Source organism: Loxodonta africana, chromosome 7, assembly GCF_030014295.1.
Source record: "Loxodonta africana isolate mLoxAfr1 chromosome 7, mLoxAfr1.hap2, whole genome shotgun sequence".
Lineage (NCBI taxonomy): Eukaryota > Metazoa > Chordata > Mammalia > Proboscidea > Elephantidae > Loxodonta > Loxodonta africana.
This window is the reverse complement of record NC_087348.1, coordinates 12,695,910-12,714,678: the sequence shown is the minus strand read 5'-3', so window position 1 is coordinate 12,714,678 and position 18,769 is coordinate 12,695,910. Positions and strand designations below refer to the sequence as shown.

Genomic DNA, 18,769 nt, shown 5'->3' with positions numbered 1-18,769 from the left:
CTGACATTTGGGGATGTTGTCCTGACCTGGGAGCCCTGGACTGCAGACTCTAGGCATGGCCGGCTCAGGGTGACCCTGGGTCTTGAGCCCTGGTCTGAAAGTTGCAGAACCGACTTAGCAGCCCGTCGGCACTGCCCACCCTCCCCACCCCCTGGTGGTTTGAGTGGTTAAGGTGAGGGGCACACGCGGACATGTTGCTCTGGGGGCTGAGGGTCAGCTGAGATGAGAGGTGGTGTGGTGCCATGGCAAGCGCCCAGCAGGCCTTGAGCAGACTCGCTGGCACAGCCAGAGTGTGGCCGCTTCCCAGGATGTGCCCAGCCCAACATTAATTGATGGCTTTTTCCTCCTCTCCCTCCGCAGTGCAGCTTTGTCGTAAGTAAAGCGCTTTCCTATCCTTGTAACATAGCTCCACCTAGCACTTACCCCTGTAGCCTTCCCCTGCGTAATTGATGGCACCTGTAGAGATGCTAACACTGGGTGGTGGCGCTAACGAGTGATGGGGGGGTGGGAGGTGTATAGAGTCGCTGGGAGGCTGGCTGAGGTGCCCGGACATCTGGAGCTGGATGTCCCCCTCTGCAGAGCCTGGCCTCTTTGACCTTGACCCTGCTCCCAGGGGGATGGATCCAAAAGGGGGTGTGACCTGCAGCTATTCACCTGGGCCACCGCTTGAAGTGTTCTCCACAGCCATCTCCCAGCAACCAGCTTCCCCTCAGGGTCTGTGGGGCTGTGAAGAGAACAGATGAGTTGTTTCTGATCCCCAGAGCCACTGAGATTTATCAGGCCACCAGCTGAACTATGCCTTGAAGTGGCAGAGCCATAGGGGATAAGGAGGTCTGGGTCTGAACGGTGGTTGGTGGTGGGGTCTTGCTGATGATGGTGTAACTCAGTGGTAGCCTCTGGGAACCAGGCCACTGTTCTCTTCGCAGATACCTCAGAGCTGAGCTGAGCCAGCTACCGGCCATGAGTGAGGAGCCGTGGGGAGCTGGTGCCTGCACAGCCTGTGCTCCTGGCTCCCTGGGGTCTCTGCACTAGTTGCCAAGGCTGCAGCCTGTCCATCCCTTCAGCTCCCACAGATGCTCTGAAGGGATTCCCGCTTGGCCATACAGGGATGCCCTGTGCAGCGGGGAGGGCTTCTGCCTCCAGCCAGGGCAGAGCAGCATTGTCTTGGGGCTGGCAGGTGGGAGGGGCTCCCAGCAGCTGGACAGGCAGGACCTGACCTTGTAAGGGGGTTGGTCTCTGGGTGGCTGAGGTGGTGGTGGTGTGCCTTCCAGTGTGTCAGTAAATGGGCCACGCGGTTTTATGGCACCTTTTCTCCTGCCAGGCCCCTGCTAGGCACCTGGGCCCACAGCAGTGAATGAAACCCATGCTTGCTCCTCCCATGAGGAGAAGCGTCATGCATGCTTCCACCCAGAGACCGAGCAGAGCCTTGCAGCCTCATAGTGATGAACCAGAGGCCTAAGGAGCTGCACTTCCCTCCTCTGGGGAGTCGGGGCCCTTGGACGGGGCATCTGGTGGGCATGGGGCAAGCCTCAGTTAGGAGACCAGGGGCCTAGGAAGGGCGCAGGGGTAAACACGGCAGTTCAAATCCCAGCTCCTGCCTAGGGGCCCTGGACACATTTCTTAACCTTTGGTCCTAAGTTTCCTCAGCTTCTTCATAAGGAGGCCAGTGGTTACTTCACAGAGATTTGATAAGCCAGAGAGTAATGTGTGCCCAGCAACTAGCACCAAGCTTGGTGTGAAGTGACCATTTGATTGGTGGCGGAGAGAGACTCTGTAAATCTTTACAGATGTAGACCGCCGTATTTTTCTCCCGAGGAGTGGCTGGCGGGTTCAGACCTCTGACCTTTTGGTTAGGGGCTAAGTGCTTTAACCAGTGTGCACCAGGGCTCCTAATTCATTCTAGTGATGTGTTTTATTTGGTGTATTTACATTTAATGTTATGTTTGGATTTAGGTCTACCATTTTATTATTTGTTGTCTGTTTGGTTTTTTCTTGTCCCCCTCCCTTGCCTTTTTTGAGGGTTATTTGAACATTTTTTAGTACTGTGTTTTTAATATTATGATTTTGACTATATCGTCTCGTGGAGTTGTGGTGTACTAGGCATTACTTAAGGAGCCCTGGTGGCGCAGTGGTTAAAGTGCTCCACTGCTAACTGAAAGGGAAGGTCAGCAGTTTGAACCTACCAGCCGCTTTGCAGTTGAAAGATGTGGCAGTGTGCTTCCGTAAAGATTTAAAGTCTTGTAAGCCCTGTGGGACAGTTCTCCTCTGTTCTAAAGGGTTGCTATGAGTCAGAATCTACTTGATGGTAACGGGTTCGGTTTTTGTGTTTTTAGCCTTTTCACAGTCAATTTAGAATCACTATCTCACCAACTGAGTTGGAATGTAGAAACCTTCTCCTGACATAGTTCCCTTTACTCTCCCCACCATATGCTGCAGTTGTCTTATACGTTAAATCTACGTATATTGACTACACCATCAGACAATGTTGTAATTTTTGTTTTCAACATTTTAAAGCACTCAAGAGGAAATGAATATTTACCCAGCTGTCTGCCATTTCTGTTAACTCTCACTCATTCCAGATGTTTCATGTTTCCTCCTGGTATCATTGCCTTTCTGTCTGAACAACATCCCTTAGTAGTTCTCTCAGAGCAGGTGTGCTGGCAGCGGGTTCTCTAGTTTTCCTTCTACCGAGAATGTCTACTTCACCTTCATTTCTGAAGGATATTTTCACTGGCCTTTGAGTTCTAGGTTGACAGTTCTTTTCTCTTAGCACCTTAAAATTGTGCGCCTCTTCTGTAGGTAAAGTTTAGGCCACAAGTTCCAACCTGTCTCCCGTGGAGTGCTGTTCCAATGTTACTTCAGATTTCAAAGTCTGCAGTGATGTTTGCACCTGCCCTGGGTGTGCACCCATCAGGGCGTAGGTTGGGACCTGGAAGTGCGCTGTTAGTTTGGTCCTCACAGTCTTTGGTGTGATAAATAGGGTCAGGTCCATACAGCTGCAGTTTGGGGCTGTCTCAGTTATCTAGAGCTGCTACAACAGAGCCATGAGATGGCTTTCATCAACAGAAGTTTATCTTTTCACAGTTCAGGAGGCTTGAAGTCCAAATTCTAGGTGCCAGCTCTAGGGGAAGGTCCTTATCTCTTCTGAATTTCTGCTCATAGGCAATCTTCATGGAGCTTGATACCTCTCTTCCCCCACTTCTGCTTGCTTCTCTGTACCTAATCTGTTCCCTTTTTTATCTCAAAAGAGATTGACTGAAGACATACCCTATACTAGTATTGTCTTATTAATGTAACAAAGAAAACCCGATTCCCAAATGGGGTTCTTTTTTTTTTTTATTTCTTTCATTCAGTGTTTTCTTTAATTAAATTTTTATTGTGCTTTAAGTGAAAGTTTACAAATGAAATCGGTCTCATACAAAAACTTATGTACACCTTGCTATATACTCGTAGTTGCTCTCCCCCTGAGACAGCACACTCTTTCTCTCTACCCTGTATTTCCATGTCCATTCAGCCAGATTCTGTCCCCCTTGGCCTTCACATCTCCCCTCCAGGGAGAAGCTGCACACATAATCTCATGTGTCTGCTTGATCCAAGAAGCTCACTCCTCACCAGTATCATTTCCTATCCCACAGTCCAGTCCAATCCCTGTCTGAAGAGTTGGCTTTGGGAATGGTTCCTGTCTTGGGCTAACAGAAGGCCTGGGGACAATGACCTCCAGGGTCCTTCTAGTGTCAGTCAGACCACTAAGTCTGGTCTTTTTACGAGATTTGATGTCTGCATCCCACTGCTCTCCAGCTCCTTTAGGGATTCTCTGCTGTGTTCCTTGTCATGGCAGTCATCGGTTGTAGCCAGGCACCATCTAGTTCTTCTGGTCTCAGGCGATGTAGTCTCTGATTTATATGGCCCTTTCTGTCTCTTGGGCTCATAATTACTTTGTGTCTTTGGTGTTCTTCATTCTCCTTTGCTCCATGTGGGTTGAGACCAATTGATGCATCTTAGATGGCTGCTTGCTAGCGTTTAAGACCCTAGACGCCACTCTCCAAAGTGGGATGCAGAATGTTTTCTTAATAGCTTTTATTATTCCAATTGACCTAGATGTCCCCTGAAACCATGGTCCCCAAATGGAATTCTAACTACAGTTATAGTAGGATTTACAACATACTGTTTTGGCTACACAGTTCAGTCCATAATGGAATAAGCCCAGGAGTTTGCAAACAGCCTGATGATATCATTTTCCCAATCTCTCCAGTACTTTCTGGTTCGCTGGGGCTTCCCCCTCTGTCCCCCAGCCAGGAACCTGGGACTTTGGTTATCCCGCTCGCTGCAGGCTTCCCTGTCTGCCTTCAAGGTCGAGTAGCGAGGAGACAGAGAAAGAAGAAAGCCGCAGGGTTTTACGCCAACCTTTTGGGATCACAGCTCCCTAGACTGGAGAGAAAGGTTCTCCTCCTTCCATAGAGCTTTGACTCTTGTGGGTCCTTCTAACTTCCACTGCCACCGTTGTCATAAGACTGCTTGTGGGGTGGGGCGTGAGAGAAAGGAGAAAAGAGAGAAAAACAAATATGGGATTTCTGTACTCTCTGTTAGAAGTTCTCGTCTTGCTTCTTGAGCCAGAACTTGACGGCTTTCCTGGAGTTCGCTACCTGACCCCTTCTGGGTTTTGGGCTGCATTAAGTTTAGGCTGGGAGGAAAAAATGGAAAACTCCTTGGCAGCCAGTAGTGCTTTGAAGTCTAGTCTTCTTCCCTCATCTGCCTGCTACTATTTGGTTTTCAGAGGCCTCAGATGGTGGCTCCATGCATTCTATTCAGGTTTTATAGCCACTTTGGGCAGGAGAGACAGCGCAGAGTGTTTATCTTTCTTAACTGAAATTAGAATCCTAACTCTCCATCTTTAGGAGGGTTTGATTACTTTGGGGCCGGATTTCTGGGTGGGAATGTACCTTCCAGAGGCCAGGGGAAGATGAACAGTGACCACTGTGGGGAGAGCAGGGCCAAAGGGTTCTGGGGAGAGCCAGGTGGGTTGGAGGGGTGGGGCCCCAGCCTGGGCCCTAGCCTCCACTCACATCCCCTGGCCATTCAGGTGTAAGGCACCAGTCTTGTCTGGGGCCAGGGTGGCCTTGGAGCCCCCATCTGTCTCTGCTGGTTGTCCAGTGCTATGGCCGTACCGCCGGGGCTTTCTTGGCCTGCTGAGGAGGGTGGTCCCGGCATGGTTCTACTGGACAACCAGCTAATACTTTAAAAAAAATTCTTTTTAAAATTGCTAGAGTGACATAGCCATATCCTAGGCAGTCTGGAAAATAAAAGGAAAAAAATAACCACCCCTGATCTATCTTGCCACTTTAAAGCGACCTCCCTTGGCATTTGGCTATATTTTCTTTTGTTCCCATTTTCTTTCAACTATCATAGCTGATACAGACAAAAGAAAATATATATGTGTGTGTACACGTGCACATTAGAAAGCATAATAACGATCTAACGCTTGGGTATCTGCCACCCTGTCAATATTACATTAATCTTACTTTCAGAGCTGCCTTTCCCAATCTCATTCTTTGTTCTCTTTTCAAAGGCAGCTTTTACATAGTTATCCTCGGAGCCCTGATTCTTGTGCTGTCTGTGGCTTGGCTGGACTCAGTCAAGGGCACTCATGACTCAGGCCCTTGGGAGGCCTTTGGATCTCCTCGGGAGGAGAAGCTGAAGCCCCAGGACTTGGTCCGGGTGGAGTGGAGGGCATGTTTAGGGGGCAATGCTGCTGCCTCTAAGTGGATGAGAGTGATAAGATGCTGCTGCTGCCCATCTGGCTGGGGGCTGCTGGGTGACCGCTGGGCAGCCCTTTGGGTTGGGAGGTTGTCTTGGGCTGGCTGTGTCCCTAGCCCAGCACTAGCTTTGTGTGCTCACGCCCCACCCTCCCCAGGAGAAGGAGCGGCAGCGCCTGGAGAACCTGCGGCGCAAGGAGGAGGCAGAGCAGCTCCGCAGGCAGAAGGTGGAGGAGGACAAGCGGCGGCGGCTGGAGGAGGTGAAGCTGTAAGTGTCCCGGCCCCAACCGCTGCTCTGCCCCGAGTCTCGGCTGGGTACCCCATGACGGCCCTGTGCCCGCAGGAAGCGTGAGGAGCGTCTCCGCAAGGTGCTGCAGGCCCGGGAGCGGGTGGAGCAGATGAAGGAGGAGAAGAAGAAGCAGATCGAGCAAAAGTTTGCTCAGATCGATGAGAAGACAGAGAAGGTGTGTGCCTCGGGCTGATGGGCGGCCAACTTTGGGGTGGGCTGCACCCTGGGGGGAGCCAAGCAGTTCAGATCTGGTGGCCTGCAGGTTAGGCCTGGACCCCTGGGGAAGTTATGGGTTGGATGCCCAGTATTTCTGCCCCATGGGGCCTGGAGTCCACTCTGAGTCCCGTGGGGGTTGAAGGTCTTGGCTCGTTCACCCAGCAGCCCTTTTTGAGTGGGTGCTCTGACGCTTCCGGGCAGGATCAGCTTCTGGAGCCCTCTGCCCTGGACTGTGGGGAAGGAGCGGGTTTGCTGGGTGGTGGGTGGCCTGCCACGCACAGTTCCAGACCCCATTCTGCAGGGCTGAGTGAGCAGGAGTGCTCAGTGGGCACATGGGGCGGGGGCTCTGCAGGCCAAGGAGGAGCGGCTGGCAGAGGAGAAGGCCAAGAAAAAGGCAGCGGCCAAGAAGATGGAGGAGGTGGAGGCACGCAGGAAGCAGGAGGAGGAGGCGCGGAGGCTTAAGTGGCTGCAGCAGGTGCGAGCGCAGGTGGGCAGAGGGCTGGGGCGTCAGGGAAGAGGTGGGGCAGGATGGGCTGTGATGACTGGGGGCCACCAAGGAAGGTTCTGCTGGGCCAACCCTTTGTTGGCTTGATCTTGGTGAATTGCTTTGCTTCAGACCCAGAAGGAGGTCCAACAAAAGCTTCTGGGATGGCGACGGTAACAGTGACCTGCCTTCCATTTTTTGTAGCAGTGGCAGTTTGAGGGCTAAGTGCATGGACTCTGAAGCCTGACTTTTCTGGGTTCCAGTCTCAGCTCTGCCATGTATTAGCTGTGTGAACTTGGGCAGGTTACTTGACCTCTCTGTGTTTCCATTACTTCCAGTAACAGTGGTATCTTAGTTATCTAGTGCAGCTGTAACAGGAGTGCAAGTGGCCAGCTTTAACAAACAGAAAGTTATTCTGTCACAGGAGGCTAGAAGTGTAAATACGGAGCGCTGGCTCTAGGGGAAGCCTTCCTCTGTTGGCTCTAGGGGAAAGGTCCTTGTCTCTTTTCAGCTTCTATTCCTTGGTTCCTTGGTGATCTTCGTGTGGCATAGCAGCTGTCATCCCCCGTCTCTGCTTGCTCCATTGCTTGTTTAATCTTTTATACCTCAAAAGAGATTGACTTAAGACATACCCACACTAATACTATCTCATTAACACAACAAAGAAAACCCATTCCCAAATGGCATTATAACCACAGGTATAAGGGTTAGGATTTACAACAGGTGTTTGGGGGACACGATTAGATCTATAACAAGTGGTAACTGCTTTATAGGGTTGTTGTGAGGATTAAATGTGTTAACACACGCGAAGTATGTAGAATGTTGCCTGGTGCATGGTGAGTGCTGTGTACGTGTTTGCTGTTAGTATCCACACCCTGAACGCTATGTCTGCATGGTCATCCTGGGACGGTCAGTCTTACGACTCCAGGGCATACCAGTCTGTCATTAGGGGCTGGTATTACTTAATGGCTAAAATTTATTGAGTATTTACTATGTGCCAGGCGTGTTCTAAGTGTGTTACATGTCTAAACTCAGCAGCTCCATGAGGTGTAAGTATTGCTGTTCCCATTTTATAGGCAAGAAAACAGGCCAAGGGTTAAGTGGCTTCCCTAGTGTCACACAGCTGGTGAGCCTGGCCCTAGAGTTTATACTCTTAACTGCTTAATAAAAGAGGTTGTCACAAAATGCCGTCTCAGGCTGATTGTGGAGGTTTTTGCCGGGCCTTGTGTGGGGTGTTCCGTGGCTCAGCCCTGCTGGCCTCTGATGCTGGCTGACGCCAGAGGGGTCGGGCTGCCCTGTGGGGCCGGCATTCCACCCTCCCGCCAGCCTCCCCTCCCCACTGGATGTCTCCGGCCCAGGCCTGGCCAGAGGCCCTGACCTTGCTCTCTGTCAAAACCTCAGGAGGAAGAAGAGCGGCGCCACCAAGAGCTGCTGCAGAAGAAGAAGGAGGAGGAGCAAGAGCGGCAGCGGAAGGCCGCCGAGGCCAAGAGGCTGGCCGAGCAGCGGGAGCAGGAGCGGCAGCTGGCGGAGCAGCGGGAGCAGGAGCGGCAGCTGGCGGAGCAGGAGAAGCGGAAGGAGCTGGAGCGCAAGAGGGAGCGGGAGCGGCTCCAGGCCGAGAGGTGAGGGCAGCCCGAGGCCAGGCAGGCGGCCCACTGCCCACAGGTGACCCCTGCCATTCCACCGCGCCTCCGCCCTGTGCTCCCGCGTGTGTGGGGATGAGCGAGTGGTGTAGCAAGCGGCTGCCTGGGTGCAACTTGTATCTTCACTTGGCGGCTTGCAAAGAAGGGCAGGTTTTTCTGGGCTCCAAACCCACTGCCCACAGCGGGGGCCGCCTGAACATGGTGCACATTGGCTACAGGGGACTTGGGGCAGTGGGCAGGTCAACGGGGGCTTTGTCTTGGTTTTGCCTTCAACCACCTGTGCCAGCCCCTTTGGTTCATTTTTTTCTTCAGTTGACGTGGGGCAGGTTGAGCCAATGTTTCTCAACAGGGATACTGTTTGCATTTGAATCGGGAGTTTTTTGTGGTGATGTTGGTACACTGCAGGACTTGTAGTATTCTTGGCCCCTGCCCACTAAATGCACCTCCCTGGTGATGATGACAATGCAGGTTGTCGCTCTCCCCTGACATTTCCAGACCGTTCTGCAGTGAGAGCTGTGGGCCAGATGATCCCTGAGTCTCCAGACTGGCAGACGCAGGGTTTTCTGCAGTAAATAGGAACTCCACCACGAATCATACAGGTGTAGCTGGGGCCTACCCTGTGCCTCTTGTACTGGAACCTGGGCTGCAACCCACTTACTGCTGGCAGGAGATACGTGGGATCCTGTGCCCATTAGTAAGGAGCCCTGGTGGCACAGTGGTTAAGTGCTCAGCTGCTAACGGATAGATCAATGGTTCCAACACACCAGCTGTTCCGTGAGAGAAAGATGTAACAGTCTGCTTCTATAAAGATTATAGCCTTGGAAACCCTATGGGGCAGTTCTAGTCTGTCCTACAGGGACGCTATGAGTTGAAATTGGCTCAAGGGCAACGAATTTGGGTTTTTTTTGCCTGCGTGTAGTCAGAACACTATGCCCACGTGGTTGTACAGACACACAGACATACCTAGACCCAGGCCCAACAGCCACCCTCTCTCCCGCTTCCACCTCCCAGGATGCACACAGGCCAGGAAGGCTGGGCAAGACTTTTGTCTGTGTCCATCTTTATGGGTGGAAGAGTTGAAGACAGAGGGTCGGACAGGGCGGGGCTTCGTTAATTGACTGGCACAAAGGTGGCCCTGGTCCTGTGGGCTGAGCCAGAGAGAGGAGCACTTGGCTGACTTTCCTTGGCAGTAGGAGGGGAAGACGGGGTGGGTGGTGACTAATGTGTTTTAGGACTGGACGGGTGTTGGCAGTGCCAGCAACTTTGTGTGGAATTGGGTGATGGTGATGTGGCTGCAGCCATTGTTGGGCACGGTTCCTTGTTGAATCCTTGCCTGAAGCCCCCTCTGGGGTCAGAACCATCAGCTCTGTTTCACGGAGGAGGAAGCGGATTGAGAGAGGTTAAATGACTTGTTCAAGGTCATCAGCTAGGAAGTTGTGGAGGTGACTCCAAGGCCCATGAGCAGCTCGGAGCCAGTGTCTGGCCTGCAGGGTAGGACGATGCTAGCAGAGCATTGCATTTGTATCAGCTGGTGCTGGGGAGGTAACACGGATTATCTCATTGAATTCTGGTGATGACCCTGGAAGAGAGGAGTTCTGATCCCATTGTACAGAAGAGAAAAGTGAGGCCTGGAGACTTGAGTTGCAGGGAAGAGTAGGGGTCAGATTTTGGTGGACTCCAGAGCTGGGCTCGACTCCTGCTCCTTCAGCCCTCTGGACGAAGCGCAGCTGTTGACTCTAAGCCAAGGTGTGCGTTCTGCCGTTCCATTTTCCCAGGCGGGTCCTGGTGGGCCTCCTGGCTTCCCTGGAAGGGACAGAGCCTGGCCTTCAGTTCCTGCTCTGACGGGCTCTTGCTTGGTTTTCAGGGAGGCTCAGGAGAGGGAGAAGGCCCTGCGGCTGCAGAAGGAACGAATGCAGAGGGAGCTGGAGGAGAAGAAGAACAAGGTAAGGAGTGTCCTCTGAGGGGCTGGGAGACTGACTGGGGAGGCATGATCTGCTGACTCCTGGTGCAGGAGCTGCCTCGCTGCCATGCTGTGTGGCACTGGAGGAGGGAAGGGCACACCCTTGGCTTTCTAACACCCCTGCTGGTGCTGGGCTCCAGGAAGAGCAGCAGCGCCTGGCTGAGCAGCGGCTGCAGGAGGAGCAGGAGAAGAAAGCTAAGGAGGCAGCAGCGAATAGCAAAGGCCCGAACGTGACCATGGATGTGCAGGTGAGGCTGGCCCCAGAGCTGAGACGGCCCTGCTCTGATTATTCTCTTCCCTGTAGCCGGGCAGCACGGACTGCATTAGGACCCTAAGAAAGAGAAAGGATACAGTTGACCTCATTGGTTTTATTAGTCTTGATGCATATATTCTTTCTTAATCTAAAAGTAGAATTTGTTGTAAAAAAACAACTGAACTTTCTAAGAGTCTAAAGCTAAAAAAAGTACTCAGAAGTAAATTCTATTAAACCTGGTATGTATACTTCTAGATTTTACATATATAACCATTTCACACACACAGTTGTGCACACACACACACACACACACATGCATGTGTACGCACATATTTTAGAATGACTATAGAGTATACATAGCATTCGGCTGCGTGATTTTTTTTTTCCCTTAATGTAGACATCTATCTATGTCAGCATGTATGGCGCCTATTTTTAATGGCTGTGTAGTATTCCTTAGAGGAGCCCTGGTGGCTCAGTGCTCATGAGCTTGACTGCTAACTGAAAGGTCAGTGGTTCGAACCTACCCAGTGGCTCTGTGGGAGATAAGACCTGGTGATCTGCTGCCATAAAGATGACAGCCTTGGAAACCCTGTGAGGCACTTCTACTCTGTCCTATAGGGTGGCTATGAGCTGGAATTGACTCCATGGCAACGGGTTTGATTTTGGGTCTTTTCATGTGTAGTGTTTGGATGCAGCAGAATTTCTTTAGCCAGCCCTTCTTGTTGAGCATTTAGGCCATTCCTGGTGTTTTGCGGTTAGAAACAAAACGTAATATAAGGAAGGATTTTCACTGCAGCATAGTTTAAAATGTTGAAAACTTGGAAATTAGCCAAATGTTCATCTGTAATGGATGGTTAAATTACAAATCACGGAGTGTCCAGTGGAACAACCTGGGGCCGTTAAAAAGACAGAGGTGAATCTATACCTGCTGAGCTGGGGCGGCGTTTGCAACGTACTTTAACATGTGAAAGGATACTAGAGAGGAGTGTGTGTGGTTTGACTCGTTGACACTGAAAAGTGGGCCCTGGACATTTTCATTTTGCTCGTGAAGTGGGGGTGGTGACAACAGCCCTGATGCCTCCTGGTTCTGCCTCTGTACACTGCCCCCTTGGGGTGCCGGAAGCAGGGGGAGGAGAGCTGACGGCCACATTGATCTCTTCCAGTCTCCAGTTTGTACCTCTTATCAAATGACTCCACAAGGGCGCAGGGGGCCCCCCAAGATCAACCCGGATAACTATGGGATGGATCTGAACAGCGATGACTCCACTGATGATGAGGCCCACCCTCGGAAACCCATCCCTGCCTGGGCCAGCGGTAAGCAGCGCCCAGAGCTCCCCAGGAGACTTGGGTTCCACCTGTGCCTTCTAGGACACTGGAGGCGATGGGAGGTTATTGTGCCTGGGGGCTGGAGACTTAAGGCATTGGCCTGGGCACCGAGCCTCCAGCAGGCTTTGGGCATGGGGCCAGGGAAGGTTGGGCCCCTGGAGCCAGTGGGCTCATCTGAGGACCAGACCTTCAGGGTTGTGCTCTTTTGTTGTCAACAACTGTAGGAATCGAGTCTGGCCCTGGGACAGGGGTCGTCCTGGGTATTCTAGCTTGGACTGTAGGCCCCTCGGAGGAATCCTGCCCAGCAGGATGATGAGACTGGATCCAGATACACAGCTGGGGGCGGGAATAGTGCTAAGGTGGTAATGGGTTTAGGCTAAGAGCTGGAGCTGGGAGTTCCAGCTGGCTGGAGAAGGCAGAAAAGGCCCTGAGGAGGACGGGGGGCAGTGCTTGGGCAGGGTTTGACCCCAGAGTTGACTGGCCCCAGCATTGAAACAGGAGTGTGGTGAGTGTGACTGTGCTGCCTCAGGCCTAGGAGCAAGGCCTGCTGGGAGTGGAGTGGACAGCCAGTGCACGCAGTGGGTGCTCTACTGAGTTGGCTGAGCTGGAGGCCAGGGCAGGGTGTAGACCCCCGTCCCAGAGGGAAAGGCCAGGAATCCCACAGAGGGTCAGTGCCCTACAGAAGACCTGCTCTTATGAATTTCCCTTCATTTGAATCAGTAGTCTGACTTGGTCTCCTTAACTGCTGGTGTCAATTTGTCAGCGAGGTGGCAGTGGGCAGGGGTCAGTGTGGCTCTGTTGCTGAACATCATAGTTGTCTGTAGACCGCTTACCTCGCCTGTGAAACGGGGTGACAGTAACCCCCACCTGAGTGGGTATATTGAGGACAAAATGAGCTGTACAGTAAAACCTGTGAGAGCCAGAACCTATGTAAGGCGGAAACCTCTCAGAGAAGGAAAACGCAAATATTTGCCACTAAAACAACTGATAGAAAAGTGGTGAGACTGCACCCTATCAAAGGTGGAAAACTTGTGAGACCCAGAAAAACGAGGGAGTCCCGTCGTGTTTCGGCTCTCACAGGTTTCACTGGATGTGGAAAGGATTTGCAACCGTGCCTGGTACTGAGCAAGTGCCAGGCGTGTGTTTCCTGCTCCTGATGCCTAGGGTCCTCGTCACCTTGTTGGCAGGGCTGTACACCTCCATAGCTTCAGCCTGGTTGGGGAGAACAGGTACCTCCTTCCCGGGTAGTCATAGGGTCCAGGGCCTGGCCCACATAAGCCTTTGAGGACTCGTGTTTAGGTTAAGCCACCAATGAGAATGTGAAATAAGAGTGTTATCAGGGGTTGGTGGTGAGGAGGCAGGAGGAGGGCTCCATGAGCCTACTGGGGCAGAGGGTGACAAGGGCCTGCGGGTGGGGCAGGGAGAAGAGGGGCTCATGGAGAGCCACAAGGCAGTGACCTGCCCTCCTGTGTCCCCCTGCAGGCACCCAGCTCAGCCAGGCCATCATCCACCAGTACTACCACCCCCCAAACCTTCTTGAGCTCTTTGGGACCATTCTCCCACTGGACTTGGAGGACATCTTTAAGAAGAGCAAGCCTCGCTACCATAAACGCACCAGCTCTGCCGTCTGGAACTCGCCACCCCTGCAGGGCACCAGGGTCCCAGGCAGCCTGACCTACAACCTGAAGAAGTACTGAGGCCGCCTATGGGCCTTCTGGGGCAGTCTCAGCCCCTGCCTGTGTCTGTCTGTCTGACTCTGTATTGGTCTGGTGCCCTCCCACCTGTGTTCCATCCCTGAGGGTTTAGTCAGGTAGATAGAAATGTCCTCTGTGTGCCAGGTGTTTCTACTGCAGGTGGAAGGTGACCTCAAGCCTCTTTGGAGGCTGGGCTTGGTGGGTGGCTGGGAAGAACCAGCCCCAACCCTGCCTGGCCTGCAGGCAGCACTCTGTAAATAGGTTGTTATAATTCAGCTGACTTTTAGCCTCTAGTATTTGAAAGCTAGATTAATAAAGTATATTCTTTCAAGCCTGCTGTGGATATTGTGAAGACTGGGGGCCTCACCTTAATGCCCTGGGCCCTGGCCCTGCTGCTCTGTGTCTTGGGCCCCTGGGTAGCTTGGAGGACCAAGACACTGCTCCTTCACCTGGGGTATGTGTCAAGATCACCTGGGTGTCCAGGTGATACTTGTTCAGTATACCTGACTGGCAATCTCAATCGTTCCTAACTTCCCCGGTATCTTTATACAGCCCCTGGACAACCCTGGAGATGCACTGGTCTCTTCAGTTACTTTCAGGGCAGGTGCAGACGCTTCCTGTTTTTGTGGGTCGGGGGGAAGACCTGAGGAGGAGATCAGGAGACCTGGGCTTTTTTTTTTTAATGATTTATTTTTGTCATTGAGAATATACACAGCAAAAATACACTAATTTGACAGTTTATACATGTACAATTCAGGGGCATTGATTACATTCTTAGAGTTGCATAACCATTCTCATCCTCTGTTTTTTGAGTTGTTCCTCTCTCACTAACATAAACTCACTGCCCCCTTAGATTCCTATCTAATCTTTCTAGTTGCTATTGTCAAGTTCATCCCATATAGATAGTTCTTAAAAGAGCATAATGCTCAAGGCAGACATTTGTTACTAGTTAAGTTAAACTATTGTTTGGTTTTAAGAAGATTTCAGGGGCTATTTTTAGTCTGGAAACCCTGGTGGCATATTGGTTAAGTGCTATGGCTGCTAACCAAAAGGTTGGCAGTTCAGATCCACCAGGTGCTCCTTGGAAACCCTATGGGGCAGTTATACTCTGTCCTATAGGGTCACTATGAGTCGGAATCGACTCGATGGCAACAGTTTTTTTCTTTTGTTTATTTTTGGTTTAAGGTTCAATGATTATCTCAGGACAATAGTTTCAGGGGTTCAACCAGCCTCCATGGCTCCAGAAAGTCTGGAGTCCATGAGAATTTGAGATTCTGTTCTACATTTCCCTCTTTCTGAACAGGATTCTTCTATAGAATCTTTGATCAAAATGTTCAGTAATGGTAGATGGGCACCATCCAGTTCTTCTGGTCTCATGGCAAAGGAGGCAGTTATGTATGGAGGCAGTTAGCCACACAAGACCTGGACTGTTGATATAGCTCTGCCTTAGACAATCCCTCAGCCTCCTGTGCCTCTGGCTACCCCCTTGCTGCATGGCTGGTGAAATGACTTGAGAAATTGTGTCTGCTGCTGAAGGTGAAATCTGATCCGAAAGGGCCTCTTGAAAATGCCTTGGGACCATAGCTTGCAGGCAGTGAGATGTTTCCCCCAACAAAGCCAGGAAGCCACTTGTCCAATGCTTAGTACCAATTTAAGGCAGCTTGGTTCTGTCCACTAGCAGCCTGCTGGGTTCTAAATGTTTGAGGGTTGGCGCTTGCCATCTCCATCCCCTATAATGGAATGGCAAATTATGACCACATCAAGCTGTAGTCAGTTTTTGTAAATAAAGTTTTATTGGAGCACACCCATGCCTGTTCATTTGCCTATTGTCTATGGCTGCTTCTCTGCTAGGAGGGCAGAGTTAATGTCCTGCAAAGCTGAAAATACTTACTCTCTGACCCTTTGCAGAAAAAGTTTGCCGACCCGTGCTTTAGGACAAAATAAAGGCTAAATATAAGAGTGTACAAGTGAGGAAATAGTGAGCACATACCCATGACTGAAGGCTGGAAGATTTTACCCATGCAAAGAAAAACGTTTTATGGTTTATTCAAATATGGTGTACAATTCCAGTTCTATATGATATCCTCTGACTAGAACCTGTTGAGTGAACTGGTGAGTGTGTCTTTGCCAAAAGCCACAATGTCAAGATATCACCTATTGTAGCATATTTATTTAGTGCTTGGGAAAAAGTTGTTATTCGGAAACAAAGGTAGCTCTAGCTGCTCTTCATTCTCATCAGTACTTGGTATTGCTAGTATTTTTTAGCCATTTTAATAGGCGTGTAGTGGTATCTCATCATGGTTCCCTAATGGTTAATGATGGTGAACATCTTTTCACGTGCATACTTGCCACCTGTATATCTTCTTTGGTGAAGTGTTTGCTCAAGTCTTTTGCTGACTTTTTAATTGGGTTGTTTGTTTACTTATTGTTAAATTTGAAGAGTTCTTTTTTTTTTTTTTAATTGTACTTTAGATGAAGGCTTAGAACAAACTACCTTCTCATTGAACAGTTAGTATACATTGTTTTGTGACATTGGTCACCAACTCTACGACATGTCAACATCTCCCCTTCTCAACCTTGGGTTCCCTATTGCAGCTTTCCTGTCCCCTCCTGCCTTCTAGTCCTTGCCCCTGGGCTGGTGTGCCCCTTTAGTCTTGTTTTGCTTTATAGGCCTGTCTAATATTTGGATGAAGGGTGAACCTCATGAGTGACTTCTTTACTGAGCTAAAAGTATGTCTGGGGGCCATACTCTTGGGGTTTCTCCAGTCTCTGTCAGACCAGTAAGTCTGGTCTTTTTTTTTTTTTTTTGTGAGTTAGGATTTTGCTCTACATTTTTCTCCAGCTCTGTCTGGGACCCTCTATTGTGACCCCTGTCAGAGCAGTTGGTAGTGGTAGCCGGGCACTCCACTGTGTATATGTACCATAGTTTGTTTATCCATTCATCTGTTGATTGGCATCTAGGTTATTTCCATCTTTTTGCTATTGTGAACAAATGCATGGGTGTGCATATGTCTATTTGTGTGACAGCTCTTATTTCTCTAGGATATATTCCTAGGAGTGGGATTGCTGGGTCATATGGCATTTCTCTCCGTAGCTTTCTAAGGAAGCGCCATATCGTTTTCCAAAATGGTTGTTCCATTTTGCATTCCCACCAGCAGTGCATAAGAGTTCCAGTCTTCCCGCAGCCTCTCTAACATTTGTTATTTTTTGTTTTTTTGATTCGTGCCTGTAATGTCAGAGTGAGATGGTATCTCATTGTGGTTTTGATTTACATTTCTCTAATGGCTGGTGATCATGAACATTTCCTCATGTGTCTGTTAGCCACTTGGCTGTCTTGCTTGGTGAAATGTCTGTTCATTTTCTTTGCCCATTTTTTAATTGTATTTTTTGTCTTTTTGTTGTAGAGGTGTTGGATTTTCCTGTAGATTTTAGAAATTAGACCTTTGTCAAATATAATCGCCAAATATTTTCCCCAGTCTGTAGGTTCTCATCTTACCGTTTTGGTGAAGTCTTTTTATTTTATTTATTGTGTTTTTAGTGGAAGTTTACAATTCAAGCCAGTCTCTCATACAAAAACTTATATACACACCTTGCTAGGTAACACTAGCTGCTCTCCCCCTAATGTGACAGCACACTCCTCCTCTCCACCCTGTATTCCCCATTTCCATTCATCCAGCTCCTGACCCCCTCTGCCTTCTCATCTCCCCTCCAGACAGGAGCTGCCAACTTAGTCTCATGTGTCTAACTGAGCCAAGAAGCTCACTCCTCACCCATCATTTTCTGTCTTATAGTCCAGTCCAGTCCCTGTCTGAAGAGTTGGCTTTGGGAATGGTTCTAGTCTTGGGCTAACAGAGGGTCCAGGGGCCATGACTTCTGGGATCCCTTCAGTCTCAGCCAGACCATTAAGTCTGGTCTTTTTACGAGAATTGGAGGTCTGCATCCCACTGGTCTCCTGCTCCATCAGGGATTCTCTGTTGTGTTCCCTGTCAGGACAGTCATCGGTGGTAGCCGGACACCATCTAGCTCTTCCAGTCCCAGACTGAGGGAGTTTCTGGTTTAGGTGGCCCTTTCTGTCTCTTGGGCTTATATTTACCTTGTGTCTTTGGTGTTCTTCATTCTCCTTTGCTCCAGGTGGGTTGAGACCAATTGATGCATCTTAGGTGGCCATTTGCTAGTGTTGAAGACCCCAGATGCCACTCACCAAAGTGGGATGCAGAACATTTTCTTAATACATTTTGTTATGCCAATTGACCTAGATGTCCCCTGAAACCATGGTCCCTAGACCCCTGTCCCTGCTACTCTGGTCTTTGAAGGATTGGGTTGTATTCAGGAAACTTCATACCTTTTGGTTTAGTCCAGTTGTGCTGACCTCCCCTGTATTATATGTTGTCTTTCCCTTGGTGAAGTCTTTATTTTATTTTATTGAGCTTCAAGTGAAAGTTTACAAATCAAGTCAGTCTGTCACATATAAGTTTACATACATCTTACTCCGTACTCCCACTTGCTCTCCCCCTAATGAGTCAGCCCTTCCAGTCTCTCCTTTTGTGACAATTTTGCCAGCTTCCCACTCTCTCTATCCTCCCATCCCCCCTCCAGACAGGAGATGCCAACACAGTCTCAAGTGTCCATCTGATATAATTAGCTCACTCTTCATCAGCATCTCTCTCCCACCCACTGTCCAGTCCCTTTCATGTCTGATGAGTTGTCTTTGGGGATGGTTCCTGTCCTGTGCCAACAGAAGATTTGGGGACCATGACCGCCGGGATTCCTCTAGTCTCAGTCAGACCATTAAGTATGGTCTTTTTATGAGAATTTGGGGTCTGCATCCCACTGATCTGCTCCCTCAGGGGTTCTCTGTTGTGCTCCCTGTCAGGGCAGTCGTCGATTGTGGCCGGGCACCAACTAGTTCTTCTGGTCTCAGGATGGTGTAGGTCTCTGGTTCATGTGGCCCTTTCTGTCTCTTGGGCTCTTAGTTGTCGTGTGACCTTGGTGTTCTTCACTCTGCTTTGCTCCAGGTGGGTTGAGACCAATCGATGCATCTTAGATGGCCACTTGTTAGCATTTAAGACCCCAGATGCCACATTTCAAAGTGGGATGCAGAATGTTTTCATAATAGAATTATTTTGCCAATTGACTTAGAAGTCCCCTTAAACC

The 18,769-nt window shown here is 50.1% G+C and overlaps 1 protein-coding gene across 7 annotated transcripts in view; it reads left to right on the top strand.

The window, feature by feature from the left end:
• INCENP (inner centromere protein) overlaps positions 1-13,946 on the top strand; it is a 134,209-nt gene extending 120,263 nt beyond the window's left edge. For 4 of the 7 annotated variants that reach the window (XM_064287930.1, XM_064287931.1, XM_064287932.1 and 1 more), the window contains exons 11-19: positions 361-372; positions 5,912-6,021; positions 6,097-6,217; positions 6,611-6,745; positions 8,144-8,361; positions 10,247-10,325; positions 10,483-10,590; positions 11,759-11,909; positions 13,404-13,946. In XM_064287930.1, the coding sequence (XP_064144000.1) occupies positions 361-372; positions 5,912-6,021; positions 6,097-6,217; positions 6,611-6,745; positions 8,144-8,361; positions 10,247-10,325; positions 10,483-10,590; positions 11,759-11,909; positions 13,404-13,618 (1,149 nt within the window). In that variant the 3' untranslated portion in view covers positions 13,619-13,946. The remainder of the gene's footprint in view (positions 1-360; positions 373-5,911; positions 6,022-6,096; positions 6,218-6,610; positions 6,746-8,143; positions 8,362-10,246; positions 10,326-10,482; positions 10,591-11,758; positions 11,910-13,403) is intronic. The other 3 variants (XM_064287934.1, XM_064287935.1, XM_064287933.1) reach the window with 3 other exon arrangements.
• Positions 13,947-18,769: the final 4,823 nt, after the last annotated feature.